Genomic DNA, 18,610 nt, shown 5'->3' on the forward strand with positions numbered 1-18,610 from the left:
TAAAGAAGATTTGCAGATAAAAAAAAATCGAGACCGGGGAGCGGATGAGTAAGCAATCGATAAGATAACCAGCCCAACCTCGCGGGGACGACTGGCGCTTCTCGACATTGATATTCTGTTTTCGGTTTGTACGCTGTGTTTTTTTCTCTTTCTTTTCTATCTATGAAATACTGAATTGAAAGCTATCTTCATCTTCGGATAAGTCTTTGGAAGGTTGTTTTCTGTGGGATATATCACTCGCTCAAATAATATAAAGACATTTCCGACTTGGCGATGACACTGCTTCTCTTTGTCGCCTGATCTTCTCATCATGTCCAATCTGAAAGTCCTCTGTCGAGATCATCCCCAGCGCACAATTGCGCTGGTCTCGTCAGATCATGCTTTAGTGTTTCATTACACCTCGACGGATACCGGTCCAAAAGACAGCCCCCGGTGCCAGGTCGAGTTCTTGGACTTGGCCTTGGCGGACTTGAAAGGCTACAGGTCCCTGGGTATTGGTTATGGCACACTTGGCCTCGTCACTCTAAATGAAGATGTGTTTGTCTGTGTGGTCACCGGCTCCTCGCAAGCAGCCACCGTGCGACCTGGAGAAATTGTGTCAAGAATTGATAACGTAGGCTTCTGTGAGTTTGATCAATCCATCTTCTTCGGCCATTGAACTCGATATTAATCGGCAACAGATTGCTTGAATCGCGCAGAATACGAGTATGGCCTTGATTATGAGACTGGGGCTCAATTCGCCGCAGAGGAGCGTTCTGGGATGGACGGCAAAGAGATGGTTACTGACCATCCTTTCTTGGCGTTGAAAAAGCTACTGGGAGATGGGAGTTTCTACTATAGTCTCGATTTCAACCTGACGGATCGGTTGCAGGATCGGTAAAGCTTGATCGCCGATATAGCACATGATTTGAAGCTAACGGCTGTTACATAGAGCAGATAAATCTGCGGCATTTGGTATCGACACCTTAGATGAAGACATGCTGTGGAACTCCTACATGATTAATCCGCTGCTGCTTTTCCGGAGTCACTTGCCACCCTCCGACAAAGCAAAACTTGATGCATCGCAAATGCTGACCTGTGTCATCCGAGGCTTTGCCAGTACGCTCAAGATCCCGGCCACTGTCTCAATACTCCCTCATGTGCGAACAAACTTTCCATCAATGTTGACAATTATATCACGGCAATCCTCTCGACGTGCCGGTACGAGATTCAATTCGAGAGGCATTGACGATGATGGCAACGTTGCCAACTTTGTGGAAACCGAAACAATTCTGTGGATTTCGCCGGGTATTACTTTCTCATATGCTCAAGTACGGGGCTCGGTGCCCATCTTTTGGGAACAGGCTCCAGGTCTCATTCCAGGCCAGCAAAAAATCGAGGTTACTAGATCAAGCGAGGCAACACAGCACGCATTCAATCGACACTTTGAAACCCTCGAGCTAGAATATGGTGCTGTGCATGTGGTCAACCTCCTGAGTGAGTTGAAGCCAGGAGAAGCAGAACTGTCAGCCAAGTTTCGAGACCATATCAGCAGAAGCTCGGTCAGACAGAAAGAAGGCGCGGGAACTTCTCCACGTCGAAGTCTCTTGCGAATGACCGAGTATGATTTCCTTGCGGAGACAAGGGGCCCTTCTGGATACGAAGCCAGTTCCCAGATCAAACATGAGCTTATTAACTCATTAGATGGATTTTCCTACTTCTTATCGGAAGATTCTGGTCGCCTCAATGGTAGTCGAGATGATGCAGCAAACAGCTCTTCGGTTATTCTACAGCAAGAAGGAGTTTTCCGGACCAACTGTTTAGATTGCCTAGACAGAACGAATCTTGTCCAGACCATTATCAGTTCAATGGCGTTTGAATCGTTCTTGTCTCATCAAGGCAGCAGGCTCAGCGGAGATATGCAAGTGCGACATTCGACCATCTGGGCTGACAATGGGGATGCCTTGTCCAAAATCTATGCTGGAACAGGTGCCCTCAAATCTTCATTTACACGACACGGCAAGATGTCACTCGCGGGAGCGCTTGCAGATGCCCGAAAAAGTGCCACTCGACTATACGTCAATAACTTTACGGACAAGGCCAGACAAAAAACAATAGATCTCCTTCTTGGAAGACTAGCAAATCAGTTGCCTGTGCATCTCTACGACCCAACCAACGATTTGGTTCTTGACGAATTAAATCATCGAACATCTGAATATTCCTCGCGCAAACAAGTCCGGTTCTGGGTTGGCACATTCAATGTGAACGGTCGGGATGAGGGACCAGGCACTGACCTCACTCCCTGGCTTTTCCCAGAGGCAGATGCTGCTAATGATGACCCGACAATATTTGTTGTTGGATTCCAGGAGATCGTCTCCCTCAGCCCGCAACAGATTATGTCCACCGACCCCAGTACACGCAAGGTATGGGAAAGGGCAGTCCACACTTGCTTAAACACCCATTCCAAGATGAAAGGGACTGGCAAATATGTGCACTTACGCAGTGGCCAGCTAGTCGGTGCTGCGCTCTTAATTTATGCGAAAGAAGATGCCCTGAAAGACATTAAGAATGTTGAAGGTAGCGTGAAGAAGGTGATTAGATATGTCTCTCTATTCGTCCTTCTGCGGCTACTAACTTTTACAGACCGGTCTCTCTGGAATTGCTGGCAACAAGGGAGGCTGTGCTATTCGCTTCGAATTTTCAAACACCAGTATTTGCTTCGTTACCGCTCACCTTGCTGCTGGTTTTGCAAACTACGATGAAAGGAACAGGGACTACGATATCATCGACCGAGGTTTGCGCTTCCAGAAGAACCGGTCGATCGAAGATCATGACGCTGTGATCTGGCTGGGCGACTTCAACTATCGAATTGGGTTAGGTAATCCGAGTGTGAGAGACCTTATCTCACAGCGAGACTATCACAGGCTGTATGAGAATGATCAAGTCAGTGTGTCCCTCACTTTCCAAGTGTATATCTAACAGCCAGACAGTTAAATCTGCAAATGGTGGCGGGGAGAGCATTCCAGTTCTATTCCGAAGGCCGTATTGAGTTCCCCCCAACCTACAAGTACGACGTTGGCAAAGATCAATATGACACGTCGTGGGTTACCTCGCTGCACTTATGAAGAGAAACAGCTAATAAATATATAGTGAGAAAGCGCGTATACCCGCATGGTGTGACCGAGTGTTGTGGAGAGGGACAAACCTGCGACAAACGCATTATCAGACAGCCGATCTGAAAGTGTCTGACCATCGTCCAGTTTGGGCAACTTTTGATTGTATGATTGATATCATCGATAATGTGCTGAAAGAGAAGCTCCGCCGATCAATTTATGGGAATAAACAGCGCCAGCTCAATGATTCTCTGGTGGACTCGGTGTCTCTATTGGATTTGGATGATGATGAACTGGTGCCACAGGTCTCTATTGCTCCAGGGCTACCACCAGCGAGCTCCGATCGGAACCGATGGTGGCTTGACCATGGTAAGTGCCAATTGATTTGGCTTGAGGCATGTGGAATCTAATTTATATCTAGGAGCACCTGTAAAAGCAACAATACATCCCGACCCAGGGTTTGTCATAAACCCTCAGCGCAAAAGCAATCCCTTTGCTCTGGACACTGGCTCTGACTGGGCCCCGGTTCCAGGATTGAGAGAGAACTGGAAATCTGAGCACGGTGCTCAATTTGAAAGGAAACCAGTACTTCCTCCACGGCGTGAAACTTTGAATGAATTTCCAACAGAGTCAGTTCAACCTAGAGTGGTGACCGAGAAGTCACCGCCAGTTGTTCCTCGCAAGCCTCTCTCACTCAGCTCACAACCAAAATCCCGAACATTCCCAATCGATAATGAATCAGAACATACATCATGGCAAAGGGATTCATTGGACAATGCGCCCGTCACTGGAGGCTCCATGGATCTTCTTGAGGACGCAGCCAGTGAACAAATTGAGTGGAAACCACTTATTCCTGGCTAGTCTCGCTCAATCGCCAGACTTACTTAGGCGCAAGACCAAAGGATATTGATCACTTATGTCCATAGACCTCGGGGGCTTCAGACGCTTACATAACTACTCATTGATTCTTATTTGGATGATGTCATCCATCCTGTTGACCGCCTTCTTCTCCGCCTGATCTCGCCGCCTTCAAAGACCTCTATCTATAACTTCGTGATTGTTCGTTGTATGCCACTCTCACCATATATGCCTTGCCCTATTTCGGTGCAATGGGAAGTAGAACTCAAAATATGCTGCTTGAAGAATCAAGTCTTACTTACTGTACCTTTTAAGAATAGCGGCAAGGGTTGTAATATAGTTCGCGTTTCTCCTAGTTGCACAAACACCAGGGAGATGGGATCTCTGCAAATGAGCACAGTGTAAAGGCTTCAGGATATCACTTTTTCCTCATCATGTATGACTGCATATGCCTGGAGCCATGCGGATTGGTATAAATTAAGGGGTTCCTCTTAAAATCGTCAACGTGTCAAAAAACAACGTGGCCTTTTTTTGCCGGCACATTCATGCCCTCTTTAAACCCCTAATACGTTTGTCTTCATCAATCATACCCCCAATCAAAACATCATGGTAAGCACCAGTGCAATATTCTCCTGGTGGATAGCCATTGACATTAACCTAGGCACAAACACCTCAACAACGCAAGGCGAATGAGCGGTTCGCAAAGACTGAAGCTGCGAAGCGCGGCAAAGCACCAACCATAGTCAAGCCAAAGAAGGTTGGAAAGTCGCCAGTATCAGCAAGCTGGGTTGGTATGTGAGTCCTTTCTCTGAAAGAAGAGTCTTCTTTTAACAAATCCCTAGTGATTCTCGCCTTTGTCGTCTGTGGTGGTCTTCTCTTAGAGCTCCTACGCATTGTCCCTGAGCTCTGGTCCACCGTGGCCTCAATGTTCACCCGCATCACAGGGTGATGGGTTTAGTCCCCATATCTCAGACCCAAATTACCCGCATCAATTATCCCATGACAAGAACAAGACGACCTCGAGTCAAGGTACCCGCCTATCTGATCACACCGGCGTTGGAGGGAGCAGTTTGGAGAGAGGCTCTCGGCCAAAGGCGGAAAAGCGACTGTGCTCCAACACATCACTTCTTGTCTGCTGAAATAATGCATGTTTGATTATCTTTATCTTTGTTTTTACTGAGCCGAATACCATTTGCGAATGCGAATACCCAGCTTCAAGAGACCGGTGATCAATTCTCTGACTCCTTCTCTGGACCCTTGGTCTTCTTCTTCTTCTTCTTAATACAAGGCTCTGCGGGGTTCTCATCCGTGTTCTTCTTAGCCTTTTTCTTCTTTTTCTTTACTAGGGTTCCTTCTGCTGGCGTACCATCGAGCTGGATACGCTCTGAAGCTCGTTGCATTCGTAATCGTACTTCCTCAACCTGCTGCATGGCCTTGATCATCTCGGTATCTCCCTCATCGGCAGAAAACTGGAATGAATCTTTTGAAAGAGCAAGACGATCAAGGTTGCTTGAATCGACCTGGAGCAGAGAACGTTTAGGAGCAGGTTGTCCATCTGTAGCACCCTTGTGCTGTGAAGTATTCATTTGGGTCTCCAGGGTCTCGTCAGCAGCGACCGCCAGTTTGGTCATGGGTGCTCGACGGAGCCGTGAACGGTCAATATTAGCAAAGACTGACGGTTCATCTTCTATCTTCAAGTCAACGATAGGAATGGAATCGATGTCCAGTCCTTCTCCATTGGATGTATTGAGGATATCATGAATTGGCGTCGATGTACCGGACGACTCGCCAGAAGGAGCAATGTAAAATGGGTCATCCTTGAAACGTTCTCTGCGCTCAATTTTTCTCCTTTGTCCGGCTAACGAATCGCCAGGGAAATCTTGATATGATGTAGATGGAGCATCGACTGATGTAATATCAAGCGTCGACTTGGTAAACGCAGTTTCCGGAATATTATAAAAGTCTTGTATAACATCCCGCGTCGAAAATTCATGGGTCGAGCTCTCCAGATTGCGAAAAAGGCCCGGCAGATCATGGCTGAATGGCTCGTCCAGACAAAGACTTTCCGGTAGAACAACCTTCTTCTGAGCGCTAGCAGCAACAGGGTTGAGTTCAAGTCCCCTGAATAGGCCCGGTATCACTGACGCGAGCAGATACGGGACTTCTTGCCTTTCAGAGCGCAACGCCTCGGCTGCCAATCGAAGAACTTCCAAAAATTCGATGGCCCTTTCTTGGACGTCCAGATCGGGGTGGGCTGCTAGAGCCTCAAGGAATTCCACGACCCGAGCAAGCAAAAGTGACACTTCACTCTTCCAAGTTTCACCTGGTGCGCCATCCTGGCTGGCTCGAATAAAAACCTTTGGAATAGCTTGTAGGGAGAGAGAGATGGTTCTCGGGGGAAGCGACACATTGGAGCCGTCAATCAAAGACTGCAGGGTCCGCGAAGGCGACAAGAGATATTCTGCATATTCACCAAGTACCCAAGCGATGGGTCCTAAGACACCATCGCCAATAGTTGAACCGACGGGGAAGAAATGAGACCTAGTATCCACAAACATAAGTGACTCGGCGGCTCTTGTCGCCTCTAGGCGTACTCCTTTGACACGCACGGCAACATTGCGAATTTCTGTTCCAATTCGGAGTGCGGCGTTCATTCTTGCATTGGTCATGGATTCTTGGTCTGCTAGTTCTTCGGATTCGGGGGGTGGGATGAGACCGACTAATTGTACCAACACGGCGACGTACCACTCAAAATCAACCAGTTCAGAGTAATTGTTCTGTGAACACAGATCTAAAATTCGGTGGACAACTTCGGTCTGATAGTCGCTGGGCCATAAAATCAAGGTGTCGACCTTGGGCTCATCGCCTGGGAAACCTTCAGTAGGATCCTCGATTTCTGCATGGGCCGACTGAAGAGTTTCATTCGCAGACATCGAGGCTCGTCGCAGCTGATCTAGTAGACGATTGACAACGAGTTGTAAAGAGTCGCTATCAACCATTCCAACTGCAAGTTCCAATGCCTGCAATCGAATAGAGACATCTGCGTCATCTAGGCAGTCCATAATGACGTCTTGTTGCATGGAAACTAGAGTTGGATGCGTAGCGACAATGCGGTTCAATGCAAGAAGCGCAACATATTTGACTTCAGGTGGATCAGTAACAATGTTTTTATAAGAACAGACAGAAACTCACGATTTGGGTCAGCATCCATGACTATCATACCACGCAATTTCCCAACACAGAGAGTAGCAACTTCGTCCCTTTCTTGAAGACTATCCTCTCCATCCAATATCCCTCCCTGTATGATACCATTGATGCATTCATAAAGTAAGGACATTGCAGAAGTGGTTTGAATGATATTGGTCAATGGTCGCAGAAGCTTGCGAGTCAGCCGGGGTTCCAGCGGGGTCAGGGTTGCAAACTATTCATAGTCAGAGACGGGAAATTTTCTAATTTGATTGCTGGTAGAACTCACTAGTTTGATGATCTTGATAGCCATCCAATTATTGCCGCTATCCACAAGAAGTTCAAAGAATCGGGGCGCTAACGGGAGGAAGTCATGAGGCCGTCTCCAGCCAAGCTCACACACAACGTTGATTGCCGCCGTGGTGACACTGCTATCTTCTTGGTTGTCCATCAGATGGTCTTTGATCTTGGGCCAAGCCAGCTTTAAGGCTTCGGGGTAGACCAAGGCAAGCCTATAAAGGCATACAATTGATTTCTTGCGTACCACGGGATTCGAATGTGAAAGGCGAGACAGTACGTCAGGAAGTAGAGACATTGCCAGAGAGGGCGTGATGATGTGCGGCAATGCAACCAGAGGGAGGGACATATTAGAGATGCTAGAGTTGACAATGTCCTAGTCATATTATTAGTTGTGCTCGTTGTAAGGTTAGGGGAACAAAGCACAAACTTTCTTCAGCAGATTTGTCGCTAGCATCAAAACTTCCGTATCTGGTCGAAAGCTTTGTACAGCTCCGAGATAACCGACTCTTTTCTGGAGGTATTTGGCGGACGACATCACTTCCAGAACATGGAAGGATGCCCAAGACATGTCGTAACCAAACATTTCGAGATATATGAGCTTCAAAAGAGCTGTGGCCTTTTTATCTAGTTTGGTTGTCAGCATTCTGTTTCCATCTTACTAAAGAGGTCCTGGAGTGTACCCATGTCTTGCGTTTTGATCTCCGCCTTGCATTCACGCAAGCAATTTTGAATGTATTCATTTTCTCCTCCTTTATGGCCTCGAAGGCCTTTGATGAGGTCGTAGAGGGACTTTTCAAACCTATATTTCCTTCAGTATTAGAATATCAAAACCCAGCTGGTTCGTCGGATGCGCGGGTGCCCACATTATGTTGTTCGTTGCAGACCGCGGTAGGGGAGTACTGTCGAAAAGGAGGCAAGGGTAATGAGGAGAGATTTGTTCTATTTCTTGAAAAGGCACATGGCTGTAGGGACTACCATATCAGCCCCTACAAAGATGAAGAAAGACGAGAGGAAGAGAGAGGTGCAAGCAACAGAGCTCCGCGGGGGGAGTTGGGGAATCGCGATAAGAATCACGGGACCTCACCTTAGCTCCGAGGCGGTCCTCTTGACACTGTATCTTTCTCAACATCCTCAGAGATATCGTTTATTTTTCTACTGATCATGGCAGGTTCCATCTCCGACGCCCACAATATCAATGGGTCGGATCTGATCTCCGCTCTTCATCTTGCTCAACAAGCACCTACAATCCTTGGCCAGGAGTCTCCGTCCAAATCCTCCACCGCGTCTGCAGATACCGCAGAGGATTATGCACGGATAGAACAACTGCTACTGGCTTGTCTCCGAACGGGAGATGACGGGTCCGCTCAAGCCTGTCTCAATCGCCTCAGCCTTCGATTTGGACCATCCAATGAAAGAATCATGGGATTAAGAGGGCTGTTTGAAGAAGCAACCGCCAAGGATCATTCGGCACTAGAGAAGTGCTTGCAGGAATACGATCAAATTCTATCGCAAAGTCCAGTCAATGTAGTCAGTATGCCGATGATTTCTTTTTCGGTTCTCCAGCTGACCAAATATGTCAGCCTATTCTGAAGCGCCGGGTTGCGCTGCTACGGTCGCTCAACCGATCATCTGACGCAATCTCGGCTCTTATTGAACTTCTCGATGCCATTCCCACTGACGCGGAAGCCTGGTGTGAACTGGCAGACTTATACCAGTCACAGGGGTTGAGTTCCCAGGCTATCTTTAGCCTTGAGGAGGCCCTGCTCATTGCGCCTAACTCTTGGAATGTATGACACCCAACATAAGCTCCGAGTCATCTCACTGACTGATGCCAGATCCATGCCCGGCTAGGTGAGCTGTTATACATCGATGGGGAGGCATTGCAAAGGTCGGTGCAACACTTCTCTCGAAGTATTGAGCTTTGCGACGACTACTTGCGGGGGTTCTACGGGTTAACATTGGTAAGTCGAGGAACTATGGAGATCAATTCTTTTTTTCCCCACTAATGGCCCGCAGGCTTCATCCCGGATGCTAGAGAAATCCGATGGATCTATACCCAAGCAAACCCTGGAGCGTCTAAAGGCATTTGGTTTACTCAAGTTGGGCGAGATTGTCAAGTCACGATCCGTCGATGAGCAACATTGGGCATCCAGCCGCAGTGAGCTGATTGCAGCCAAAGAACTACTGAATCGATTTTAAGAGAGATTAATACGATAATATTCCAGCCCCGGGTGAATTGTTCCTAGATTCTAGATCCATGCAGACATGCGGTTCCCTTCCTATTTCTAGGGTATTAGATACATACACATATAGAATATGCACATGAGGGGGCTGAGAGACTAAATTGGGCAGTTTGGGCACAGGAAGAGCCAAACACACACACACACACGCACACACATACACTCAATGCCCAACGGGCTGTCACATTCCTCAAAAAGCCCTTATTTTCCCTTTCTTCCTTTTCTTTACTTTCTGCATGATACCCTGGCTTAAATCGCCTTACTGTGTTCCTTTTCTTTTCTTTTTTTCCCTCTTCCGACTCCCTGTCTATTTGGCTATTTCACTGCTTGGTCTACTTGATCTACTTTTTTAAGTGATCTACGATCTAACTGACGACCTATTCAATACCCACTACTATCGACTATCGACTCTTCAATCTAGCGGGGTGAAGAGGAAGAAAAAAAAAAAACACGTCAATGCGCAAACCCCCCGCGTCTTGATTCCTTTTACCCTCCCCACCATTCTCACTGGTTTCATCTCTCTTGGGATATTCCCTCCTCACTTCGCGCATGCGACAGAGAGAGAGAGGACTTCGATCTCTATATAAGAAGTGTTATTCCCCCGCTTCTGGTCTCTATGACGTGTGTTTTGACCCTCTACTACTTCCTTCCCCCCCCCCCCCTTAACTCCCTAACTCCCTGACTTTCCCCTTTCTGATCTCTTTCTTCCCCCTTCTACAGGCTCAGTATCTCGATTGATCCAGACCCGCACGGCTCGGATCACTCTTTCTCCGACGAAGACTCGTCTGGTGTACATGTGTCGGCACCCTCAGATGGAAGCCATGACTACCAGGAGGACTATGATGAGTGGGCGCATTTGCCTTATCCGCATGAATTGAAATCGTCTGATTCAGCCTCCCGACCAAGAACTTCACGCAGCCGCCCGACCCACGGTTCACACTCCGCTTCGGGCCGTCGCCCAACACCCCGACGTATGATTCCAGAACGCGACCCGTACGCCTCTCGAGGCCGAAGACAGCAATCCCCCGATTCTCCTGATAGTGGGGATTTGGAAGAATATACAACTGCTCACTTTGACCAACCACCACCCAATCGGAGGGGATGGCCCCCAACAACAACTCCCCCTGCTTATGCTCATAGCCAGTCCTCTGGTCAATCTTACAATCCCTACCCGCCTGCGCATGTTCATCCGCCTTTTGCGCATCCCAACCCCCAAGGCACCTCTGATCTGATGAGAATCGGTCATCCTAACCAAGCCGCGCAACCCCATTATGGGGCTCATTCGCCCTACGGGTATAACCCTCAATATCCACACTCCCATGGCGCTCCTATGCATCCCTACTTCCCAGATCAACCCCAACAACGGCATATGCCTCGCCAGCCACATCAGCCGCGAAATGATCTACACAATCCCCAGGCACATATGCCACACCCCATGGCGCCCCATGGCGCCCCAGGCCCTTATGGGGCACCTCCTTTCCCTTCCCATGAGTTGATGGCGTATGGACAAGCCGGTTATTATCGAGATCCCAACTACTTTGGGGCATCGATGCCGGGCATGATGCCTTCTCCTTTTTGGCCAGTTCCTTACCCCCAAATATCCTCCCCTCCGGCACCAGTGGAACGAAAGCCTTCCCCACCTCCACCTGCCCCGCCAGCTCCAGCGCCAGCACCACCGCCAGAACCAGCCCCGGCTCCAGCGCCGCCGCCGCCGCCGCCAGCTCCTACCCCCGCTGAAATAGCTAAAGATGAAGCGATCGCCCGGCTAGAACAGTTGATTATCAATGATCGCAAAGACCGCGAGGATAAAGAAAAAGCCATCCAAGACGCCAAAGATCGTGCTGCTGCTGAAAAGGCAGCGCAAGAGGCGCAGACAGCGCACGACATGAAGATTGCCACGGAAGCTGCGGCTCTTGCGCGAGCTGATGCAGAGGCCAAGGCAGCAGAGGATGCGGCTAAGGCTAAGGAGGAGGCCGAAAAGGCGGCTGCTGCTGCTGCTTCAGATGCTGCTGCTGCTGCAACGACTGCTGCTACTGAGGCTGCAGCCGCCGCCGCCGCGGAAGCTGCGAAACCACCTCCTCCACCGCCTGGTCCCGAAAAAAAGAAGCCTATCAAGTTCAAAGACGCTGTTGGTAGAAAGTTCAGCTTTCCATTCGAGCTTTGTGCCACATGGCAGGTATGTTATTTTCCCATCTATGAGGGGGTTTTTTTCTCATTGACACTGATTTTTAGGGGATGGAGGAGCTTATTCGACAGGCCTTTCTTCATATTGAAGTGATCGGTCCCCATGTGGCCGATGGACACTACGATCTAATTGGTCCGAATGGGGACATTATCCTTCCACAGGTCTGGGAAACCGTGATTGAGCCCGATTGGTCTATCACCATGCATATGTGGCCAATTCCCGAGAAGCCAAAGGAAGACCCTCCCCCAGCAGAGGCACCACCTCCCGAAAAACCTGCGGAGGCGCCTCCAGAGCCTAAGAAGAAGGCAGAGACGGGTAAGAACCTTTTCCATGGCCTTTTGGACAGCCTGCTGACAGATTGATACAGGTAATAAGAAGGCAAAAGCCAAGAATCCGCCGATGCCAGGAAGCTTCGCGATGTGGATGCTAGGTAGTAACGCCAGGCCGAAGCAGGCTCCCAAGGTGGAAAAGAAGCCTGAACCGCCTGCTCCTGCGCCTCCTTCGTGATGACTGTATTTACGTTTTAGCCTATTTGAACTTTGTGGATGCTTCAGTTCGCCTCTTTGTTGGTTTTGGTTATATTGTGGTAGGTCTATTGGCGATGCGTGGTCAGTTAATGTCAAGCATCAAGGATATGCTGTGCGGAGGGAACTACTCTTGTCGTACCTGATCATGTTATAGATGATCAATCAATCCACTTCACTTCTGTTTATGTTTTAAGTGGTGATGGTCTCGCTGTCGGGGCTACCTCTTCGCACTTCTTGTTTCACGTTTGCTTTTCCACACACCTATTACCCTAATTTTCCGTGAAACTAGTGCTGCTAGTGGCGGGTTCATATATAGTAGCAAATGCTCTGTTCCCCTGCTTTCTTATTTATATATTAAATGTGTGACTATTGCCTCTTTGAGACTCTGTTTGTGTACCAATAGGGCATACTTTCTATTGAGGTTATATATTTGTAGGTTGTGATAGAATAGTTAGAGTACTTTTTGTATTAACGCTATAAGAAAGTGATTGAAAATTTGAGCAAATCGAGATCTTCAACTTGGACGCTGCGTAGTTTGATGAAGAAATTTTGTGGAATAGTTTAAAAAATATATATTGTAGAGCCTGATACCACTGTCCCAACGGACAAATCCTCTCATACCTATAGTTTAAGTGTGATTTGACCACGAGTTTCTCTAGTACATGATCATACCTCAACGTTAATATTATTGTACTAATTGCATTCGAGGGAATTGCTTACTGCATAAACTCACGGTGCATCGGATAACTCGGGGTCTCGTGACAAAGTTTAAAGACTTCATACTTACAAGATAGAACCTAGGCATTCTTTCGCTTCTCTCTTACATTCCTACACTGCCTACAGGCAGGGTCGGATAATCTCTTCAGATTTAAAACCTTTCATGTGTAAGAGAGCGCTTGATATCCTAAAATACTTCCCTTTTTTAAAAGAAATTTAGCTCTGATTAACATACTACCTATGTATACCAATACTATTATTTAATTCTACCGTCTAACTATGCCATAACTACTTACTAAGAGGTCTGCTTAATAACAAACAGTGTGGTTAGTTAATATAATCCCAATTCTTTTGTTTCTATTTTCCCGAGGATAGAATATTTAGAGGGAACGAAAAATAGGTGATAAGTAACACTTACTAGCTTTTAAGCGATATACTATTTCAAATATATCCGAAGGTTAAACTAGATAAATTCTATCACGCTCTATGATTCTGATTGACTTGTGATTCGGCTGCGAGTCATTGTTATTCATGATCATATTTTACATGTATAATCCTAATATCATTCGTCGCGTTATATACTCGTGTTATATCTAATTATCTGATCATTATTCTTATGAATCAGACACACAAAGCAAGTATTTTCGCGAGGGATTTTTCCACTGTAAGAATTAGTCTACGACCAGAAGAACACTTTTCTTTCCCATATTTCTGTTACGACCCACGAGCTTAGCAGGTTGCACACCGAACCTAAAGGTTACGTAGTCAGCTCTCCCCACTTGGTAATAGATAAAGATCTCTCTGATCAAAGAACTATTCAATCGCTATTAATTATTAGAACTACCTCTGATAGCTGAACAGGGCTATGCTAGCTAGTTGAATGCTTGAGGTTATTGTGGTAGGGATTATATAAATGACCGAGAAAAACAAAGTGAGAAATAGGAGAGTTGAGAATGATTGAGAAATCAATTGATGGTTAGATTGACAGATATCTTTATAAGGGAAGAGCTTCTTTCTTTATTTAAATATTTCCTTCTCTGATTAACTCCCTGGTCATTTAACGTTGCATCCGTAGTACTCCGATTACTTGTTACGTCCGTGATAACCTGTTGGCACTTGGTTGTATAGAATTCGATAGAAAAGATATATCTTCTTATGGGGTGGGTTCCTTTGTTATAGTTCCTATCGAGTTTCCTAGTAGAGGTGTTTGCATGTTTTAGCTCCTCTAGTCAAACCTGCGTTACTAAATCGAAAAGGTACTCAAGTCTAAAAAGCAATATTCAGATATAAGTCTTCTTTTGTTATCCTTAAGTTTTATTCTTGATCTTATTTGGTCCAATCATACTGTAGGTTATCATATATTGGTAGCGTGGCTAGGTCAGGTAGCTATCTAAAGTACGTTGGACTAGTTATAGTAGTCTTTTTAGCTCACCTCGTACCTTTCGAAGCTCTCCTAGAATATTATAATGAATTTGTTAGACATTATTATAATACAATAATTAATAAAGATTCATTCATAAATACCATAGTAGATAATCATAAATATGTTTGTTACTAATAACATACTGTAGTGGGGGAACTGCTTACTGCATGAGGTAGCGGTCTACGGATGATTCAGCATTCATGATGTATCTAAGACCTCTCTACTCCACGTAGAACAAGACAGACACACTCTTATCTTCAGACCACCCCTATGTGCTCTCCTTTCCTATAGCTCTACCTCTTGTTGGGGTTTTGCCTATGCTCCCATTGCTAGTGTCGACCCGTCTGTGTTGACCAGACTGCCATCGCGCTATCCCTTTTCAATATTTAATTTTTTTATAAGAAGGCTTATTCAAAAACATATTTTTGATTTTTTTAATTAAGTACGCGAAACTATAATACTTTAAGCCTCTACCTTGTCTACCTTGTGGTAGCTTCTACTAGATTTCCTTATAAATATATATATATATATATATGTAGCATCTTAGTTTTTAAAATAGGTAAGCGAGATAGAATCTAATAAAAGCGTATATAATATTTATTAGAACGACTATAGTTTAAAAGAGGACTGCGCTACATAGTTACGTAGCGAAGAGCATTATATAGCTAGAATAAAGTGCATACTTTATTAATATTAAGCTAATATATTAAAAGATACTGAACATAATCATATATTAGAGGATGTTAAAAGAAGATTAACATATAGTGAAAAGGGGATAGCGCGATGGCAGTCTGGTCAAAACAGACGGGTCGACAAATACTGGCAAGAAAACCCAACAAGTCAGATTAGGGAGCTCTAGGCAAATGACGCCTATCAGGGACAATCAGATGCTATATCAAGGAGCAAAATGATCATAAATCTTGAATCAGGAAATGTGTGGCATTGTTGTCTCTGTCTATCATTCCCTACAGTCGTAGATTGCCCATATCCCTTCCTCGAGGACATCGCTGCCTGAGGCAGTAGTATAAGAACCACGTGATTTTCCCACTACAATATCTAATAAAATTAGACTTCGTTAACTTGAAAGTATTTTATTGCGCCTACTTTTTTACGTACGAAGGGGAGACATAGACCATTATAAATAACTCTATAGCTACTAGAGCGATTTAATATTATAATTTAATAAAAATTTCCAGGAAAATAGTAATATCCTAGTGCATATACCTCTCTATATTTACCTTTCCTTTTATAGCCGCTCGGTGATAGCTATTTTACGGTATTAAACCGCGTATACGGTAAGCTTATTAAATTAAAAGTAGAAGTCAAAATTAATTATATTAATAAAGCAGACTTCCTTCAGACCTATAGCCCATCCGGCTATATAAAGTAGGGCGTTCAAGTCGGAGACTATTAAGAATTGCTTCGCTACCGCCGGTCTTGTGCCTTATATTCCCGATCGAGTTAGCTCGAAGCTTCGTATTTACGTTCGTACGTAGACCTTCCCCCACCACCTCTTCAGCCGGAGTAGTAATTAAGAGCTAAATGCCGTTGGTCTATGTATAATAATATAGGATAGCGCGATAGTAGTCGATTCACTTAAATAAATGGGTCGATATTGGTGATAGGAGTATAGGTAAAACCTAACAAGAGGTCGGGTAGAACTTTAGGAAAGGAGAGTATATAGGGGTGGTCTAGAGAGAAGAATATATCTAACTTACCTACTATACGTAGAGAAGTCTTAAATATATTTTCAAACCCCTAATTTATCCGTAGACCGCTACTTTATATAGTAGGTAAATCTCCTACTTACTACATTTAGTATATATGTTTTTTAAATAGAGGCTAAATTTATTAAGGATAATAGCTATAGACTATATGAACTATTTTAGATTAGTCTATTTATCTTATAGCGAACTAGCTATTAATGATCTATTATCTAAGAATCCGATATTATTCTCGATAGATAGGAGAAAGTATAAAGTATATTATACAATTTTATAATAAATAGGTACTTATTATATTTATTAGGGTAAAATAAGTATAGAGGAAAATTATAACTATGGGCTAATTAATAGCTTATTCTATAACTGATTTTAAATAACTACTTAGATTATTTATTATCTTATAATTAGATTAACTTATTATTTTAGTAGAACTAGAAGAAATGAGTAGTATTTTATACTAGGATATTAGCCCAATATTATTAGTAATTGAAATAATTAATTTGATAGTAGCAGTAGTACCTTTTTTCAACATCACAAAGGTATTTTATAAGTTAAAATCTAATATTGTAAACTTTATGAAAATATGTTTTTGCTACATTATCACTATTTTTATTCTTGGCCGTAGAGGAGTAGTCTATCTAATTAATATAATCTATGACAACTAATCTTCGTATGCAAAGTTATATTATCGCTAGTTTACGTTAATATTCTATATTTCACCGGATACTAAGGTACTTTTTTTATTTAGAAGTTACTATATTCATTAGGATATTTTGTAAATAGTTGAGAGTATAATCTAGCGAGAAGGTTGAATAAAATTAATTGTTATAGAATGGGACCCTTTTTTGCGGTCGGGGAGGGGAAATACCTTAGAATAAGGTCTATATTAAAATACTCGAAAATGGTCTACTACCCTTCTATATCCCTAGGAGAAGTTTTTAGTAAGATAACGCGAAGACTTTTGTAGCGCGGCCGACGCAAGAGTGATTAAAAACTATGGGACTACGCTAGTCTCGGGGTTAGAATGGGTAGGCGAGATAGAATCCTGATAATGCGTATATGTTAATAAGAGATATGTATATGAAGAAGGTAGCCTGAGCGCAGATTCCTAGAATTAGCGTAGGTTTGCTATTTAACAACTTGGCTTATATGACCTAGTTATGTGAGCATAACGTATCGCGAGGGACTGACCTGGTCCATATATATTAGGTATCGAGGCCTCGATAGCCCTAGTCGGTGGTCCTCCTAACAAGTAGCTTCTAACTATATTTATGATTTAATAGAACTTAAACCCTATTTAATCACTACCTTGATAAGGGTTTAATTAAGGAAGGTCACTTTTGTAATTAGATATGAATCAAGGACGTTGTTAGCCCCTACTCACTACCTGAGCTGAAGGAGGGGGTTATAGATCTACGCGCCGTAAGTCTACTGTTCTCTATGTATTCGACAGTTATGGGATACTATTCGATAATCTACGGAGGTAATCTATCACTTAAGAGTGTCTCCCTTAATATTATCTAGTTTAAGCTTTTTAACGCGTAATTGCGTGGTTATAAACCCTATTAAGACGCATATGGAGGTTCGATTCGGGTTTGTTAAAATAGCGCACTACTCTACGTATAGAGTTAAGGTCTTACTTCTAAAGTACAGAGGTCACTGTGGAAATCCTGCCCCCTTACCTTGTCTATTCCTGAGAGGATTGAGTACGAATTGGTGGTATAGTGGGTAGTTGAAGAAGAAATGTCTATTTCAATAACGCTTTTTTAGGTAGGGTGCGTAGCTTCGGTATAAATCAAGTTCATCTATTAATGGTATTAACTTAATAATTATAAAAATAATAAAGAAATGAGAGAGAGAGGGCTAAGAGAGTTTAAAACTAACAATAATTATTTTGACTAGGAATTCTTTCTATAATTAAGTTATTCCTTTTTTAAATTAAATATTTAAATTATTAGACACTAAGATTAGATATAAAATATGATACTTGAAATATACGTTGAAATATAATTAATTTCCTGTTAAAATAAGTGATAGAGGGGTGGCTTTTTAGTCACCCTTAATATATATGTTGTCTTATCCACTTAAACCATGATATTTAATTAGGTTCACTTTCTATATTCTTTTATGATCCCCTAATCTATAATCTTATTTAATATTACATAAAAGAAACTTCCTAAGACCCACTAATAGAGTTTAGTAGGTTATATACAGGGCTAAAAGGCTACTATAACTACCGTTAGGTAGTTTGATCTCCCACTATATTAAGTAGCGCACTCTGTTAGGCTACACGTGACTAGTGGCCACCGTATACCGTTCGGCGTAGTCTCTACAAACTAGATATACTAGTTCTAACTC

The 18,610-nt window shown here is 44.1% G+C and overlaps 5 protein-coding genes across 5 annotated transcripts; 4 read left to right on the top strand and 1 right to left on the bottom strand.

Moving 5' to 3' along the window:
• Nucleotides 1-310: 310 nt before the first annotated feature.
• On the top strand, nucleotides 311-3,953 carry N7511_004011 (SacI domain and endonuclease/exonuclease/phosphatase family protein; the record flags this gene model as incomplete). Its single annotated transcript, XM_057126436.1, has 7 exons — nucleotides 311-623; nucleotides 681-876; nucleotides 932-2,570; nucleotides 2,623-2,922; nucleotides 2,970-3,079; nucleotides 3,130-3,461; nucleotides 3,514-3,953. 7 exons carry the CDS (start codon nucleotides 311-313, stop codon nucleotides 3,951-3,953), a joined length of 3,330 nt encoding a protein of 1,109 aa, XP_056985326.1.
• Nucleotides 3,954-4,556: 603 nt separating this feature from the next.
• On the top strand, nucleotides 4,557-4,899 carry N7511_004012 (RAMP4 family protein; the record flags this gene model as incomplete). The annotated part of the gene is made up of 3 exons (XM_057126437.1): nucleotides 4,557-4,559; nucleotides 4,612-4,741; nucleotides 4,793-4,899. 3 exons carry the CDS (start codon nucleotides 4,557-4,559, stop codon nucleotides 4,897-4,899), a joined length of 240 nt encoding a protein of 79 aa, XP_056985327.1.
• Nucleotides 4,900-5,179: 280 nt separating this feature from the next.
• N7511_004013 (putative AP-3 complex subunit delta) lies at nucleotides 5,180-8,234 on the bottom strand (the record flags this gene model as incomplete). The annotated part of the gene is made up of 5 exons (XM_057126438.1): nucleotides 5,180-7,092; nucleotides 7,143-7,371; nucleotides 7,426-7,809; nucleotides 7,864-8,060; nucleotides 8,117-8,234. Coding segments are annotated over 5 exons (2,841 nt in total), but the record flags the coding sequence as incomplete, so codon positions are not given.
• Nucleotides 8,235-8,597: 363 nt separating this feature from the next.
• N7511_004014 (uncharacterized protein) lies at nucleotides 8,598-9,635 on the top strand (the record flags this gene model as incomplete). Its single annotated transcript, XM_057126439.1, has 4 exons — nucleotides 8,598-8,963; nucleotides 9,017-9,223; nucleotides 9,272-9,397; nucleotides 9,453-9,635. 4 exons carry the CDS (start codon nucleotides 8,598-8,600, stop codon nucleotides 9,633-9,635), a joined length of 882 nt encoding a protein of 293 aa, XP_056985329.1.
• Nucleotides 9,636-10,292: 657 nt separating this feature from the next.
• On the top strand, nucleotides 10,293-12,368 carry N7511_004015 (uncharacterized protein; the record flags this gene model as incomplete). The annotated part of the gene is made up of 4 exons (XM_057126440.1): nucleotides 10,293-10,297; nucleotides 10,397-11,852; nucleotides 11,909-12,176; nucleotides 12,229-12,368. 4 exons carry the CDS (start codon nucleotides 10,293-10,295, stop codon nucleotides 12,366-12,368), a joined length of 1,869 nt encoding a protein of 622 aa, XP_056985330.1.
• Between the last annotated feature and the right edge of the window lie 6,242 nt (nucleotides 12,369-18,610).

The sequence above is a fragment of the Penicillium nucicola genome (assembly GCF_028828085.1).
Source record: "Penicillium nucicola strain IBT 29836 chromosome Unknown utg000003l, whole genome shotgun sequence".
NCBI classification, from domain to species: Eukaryota; Fungi; Ascomycota; class Eurotiomycetes; order Eurotiales; family Aspergillaceae; genus Penicillium; species Penicillium nucicola.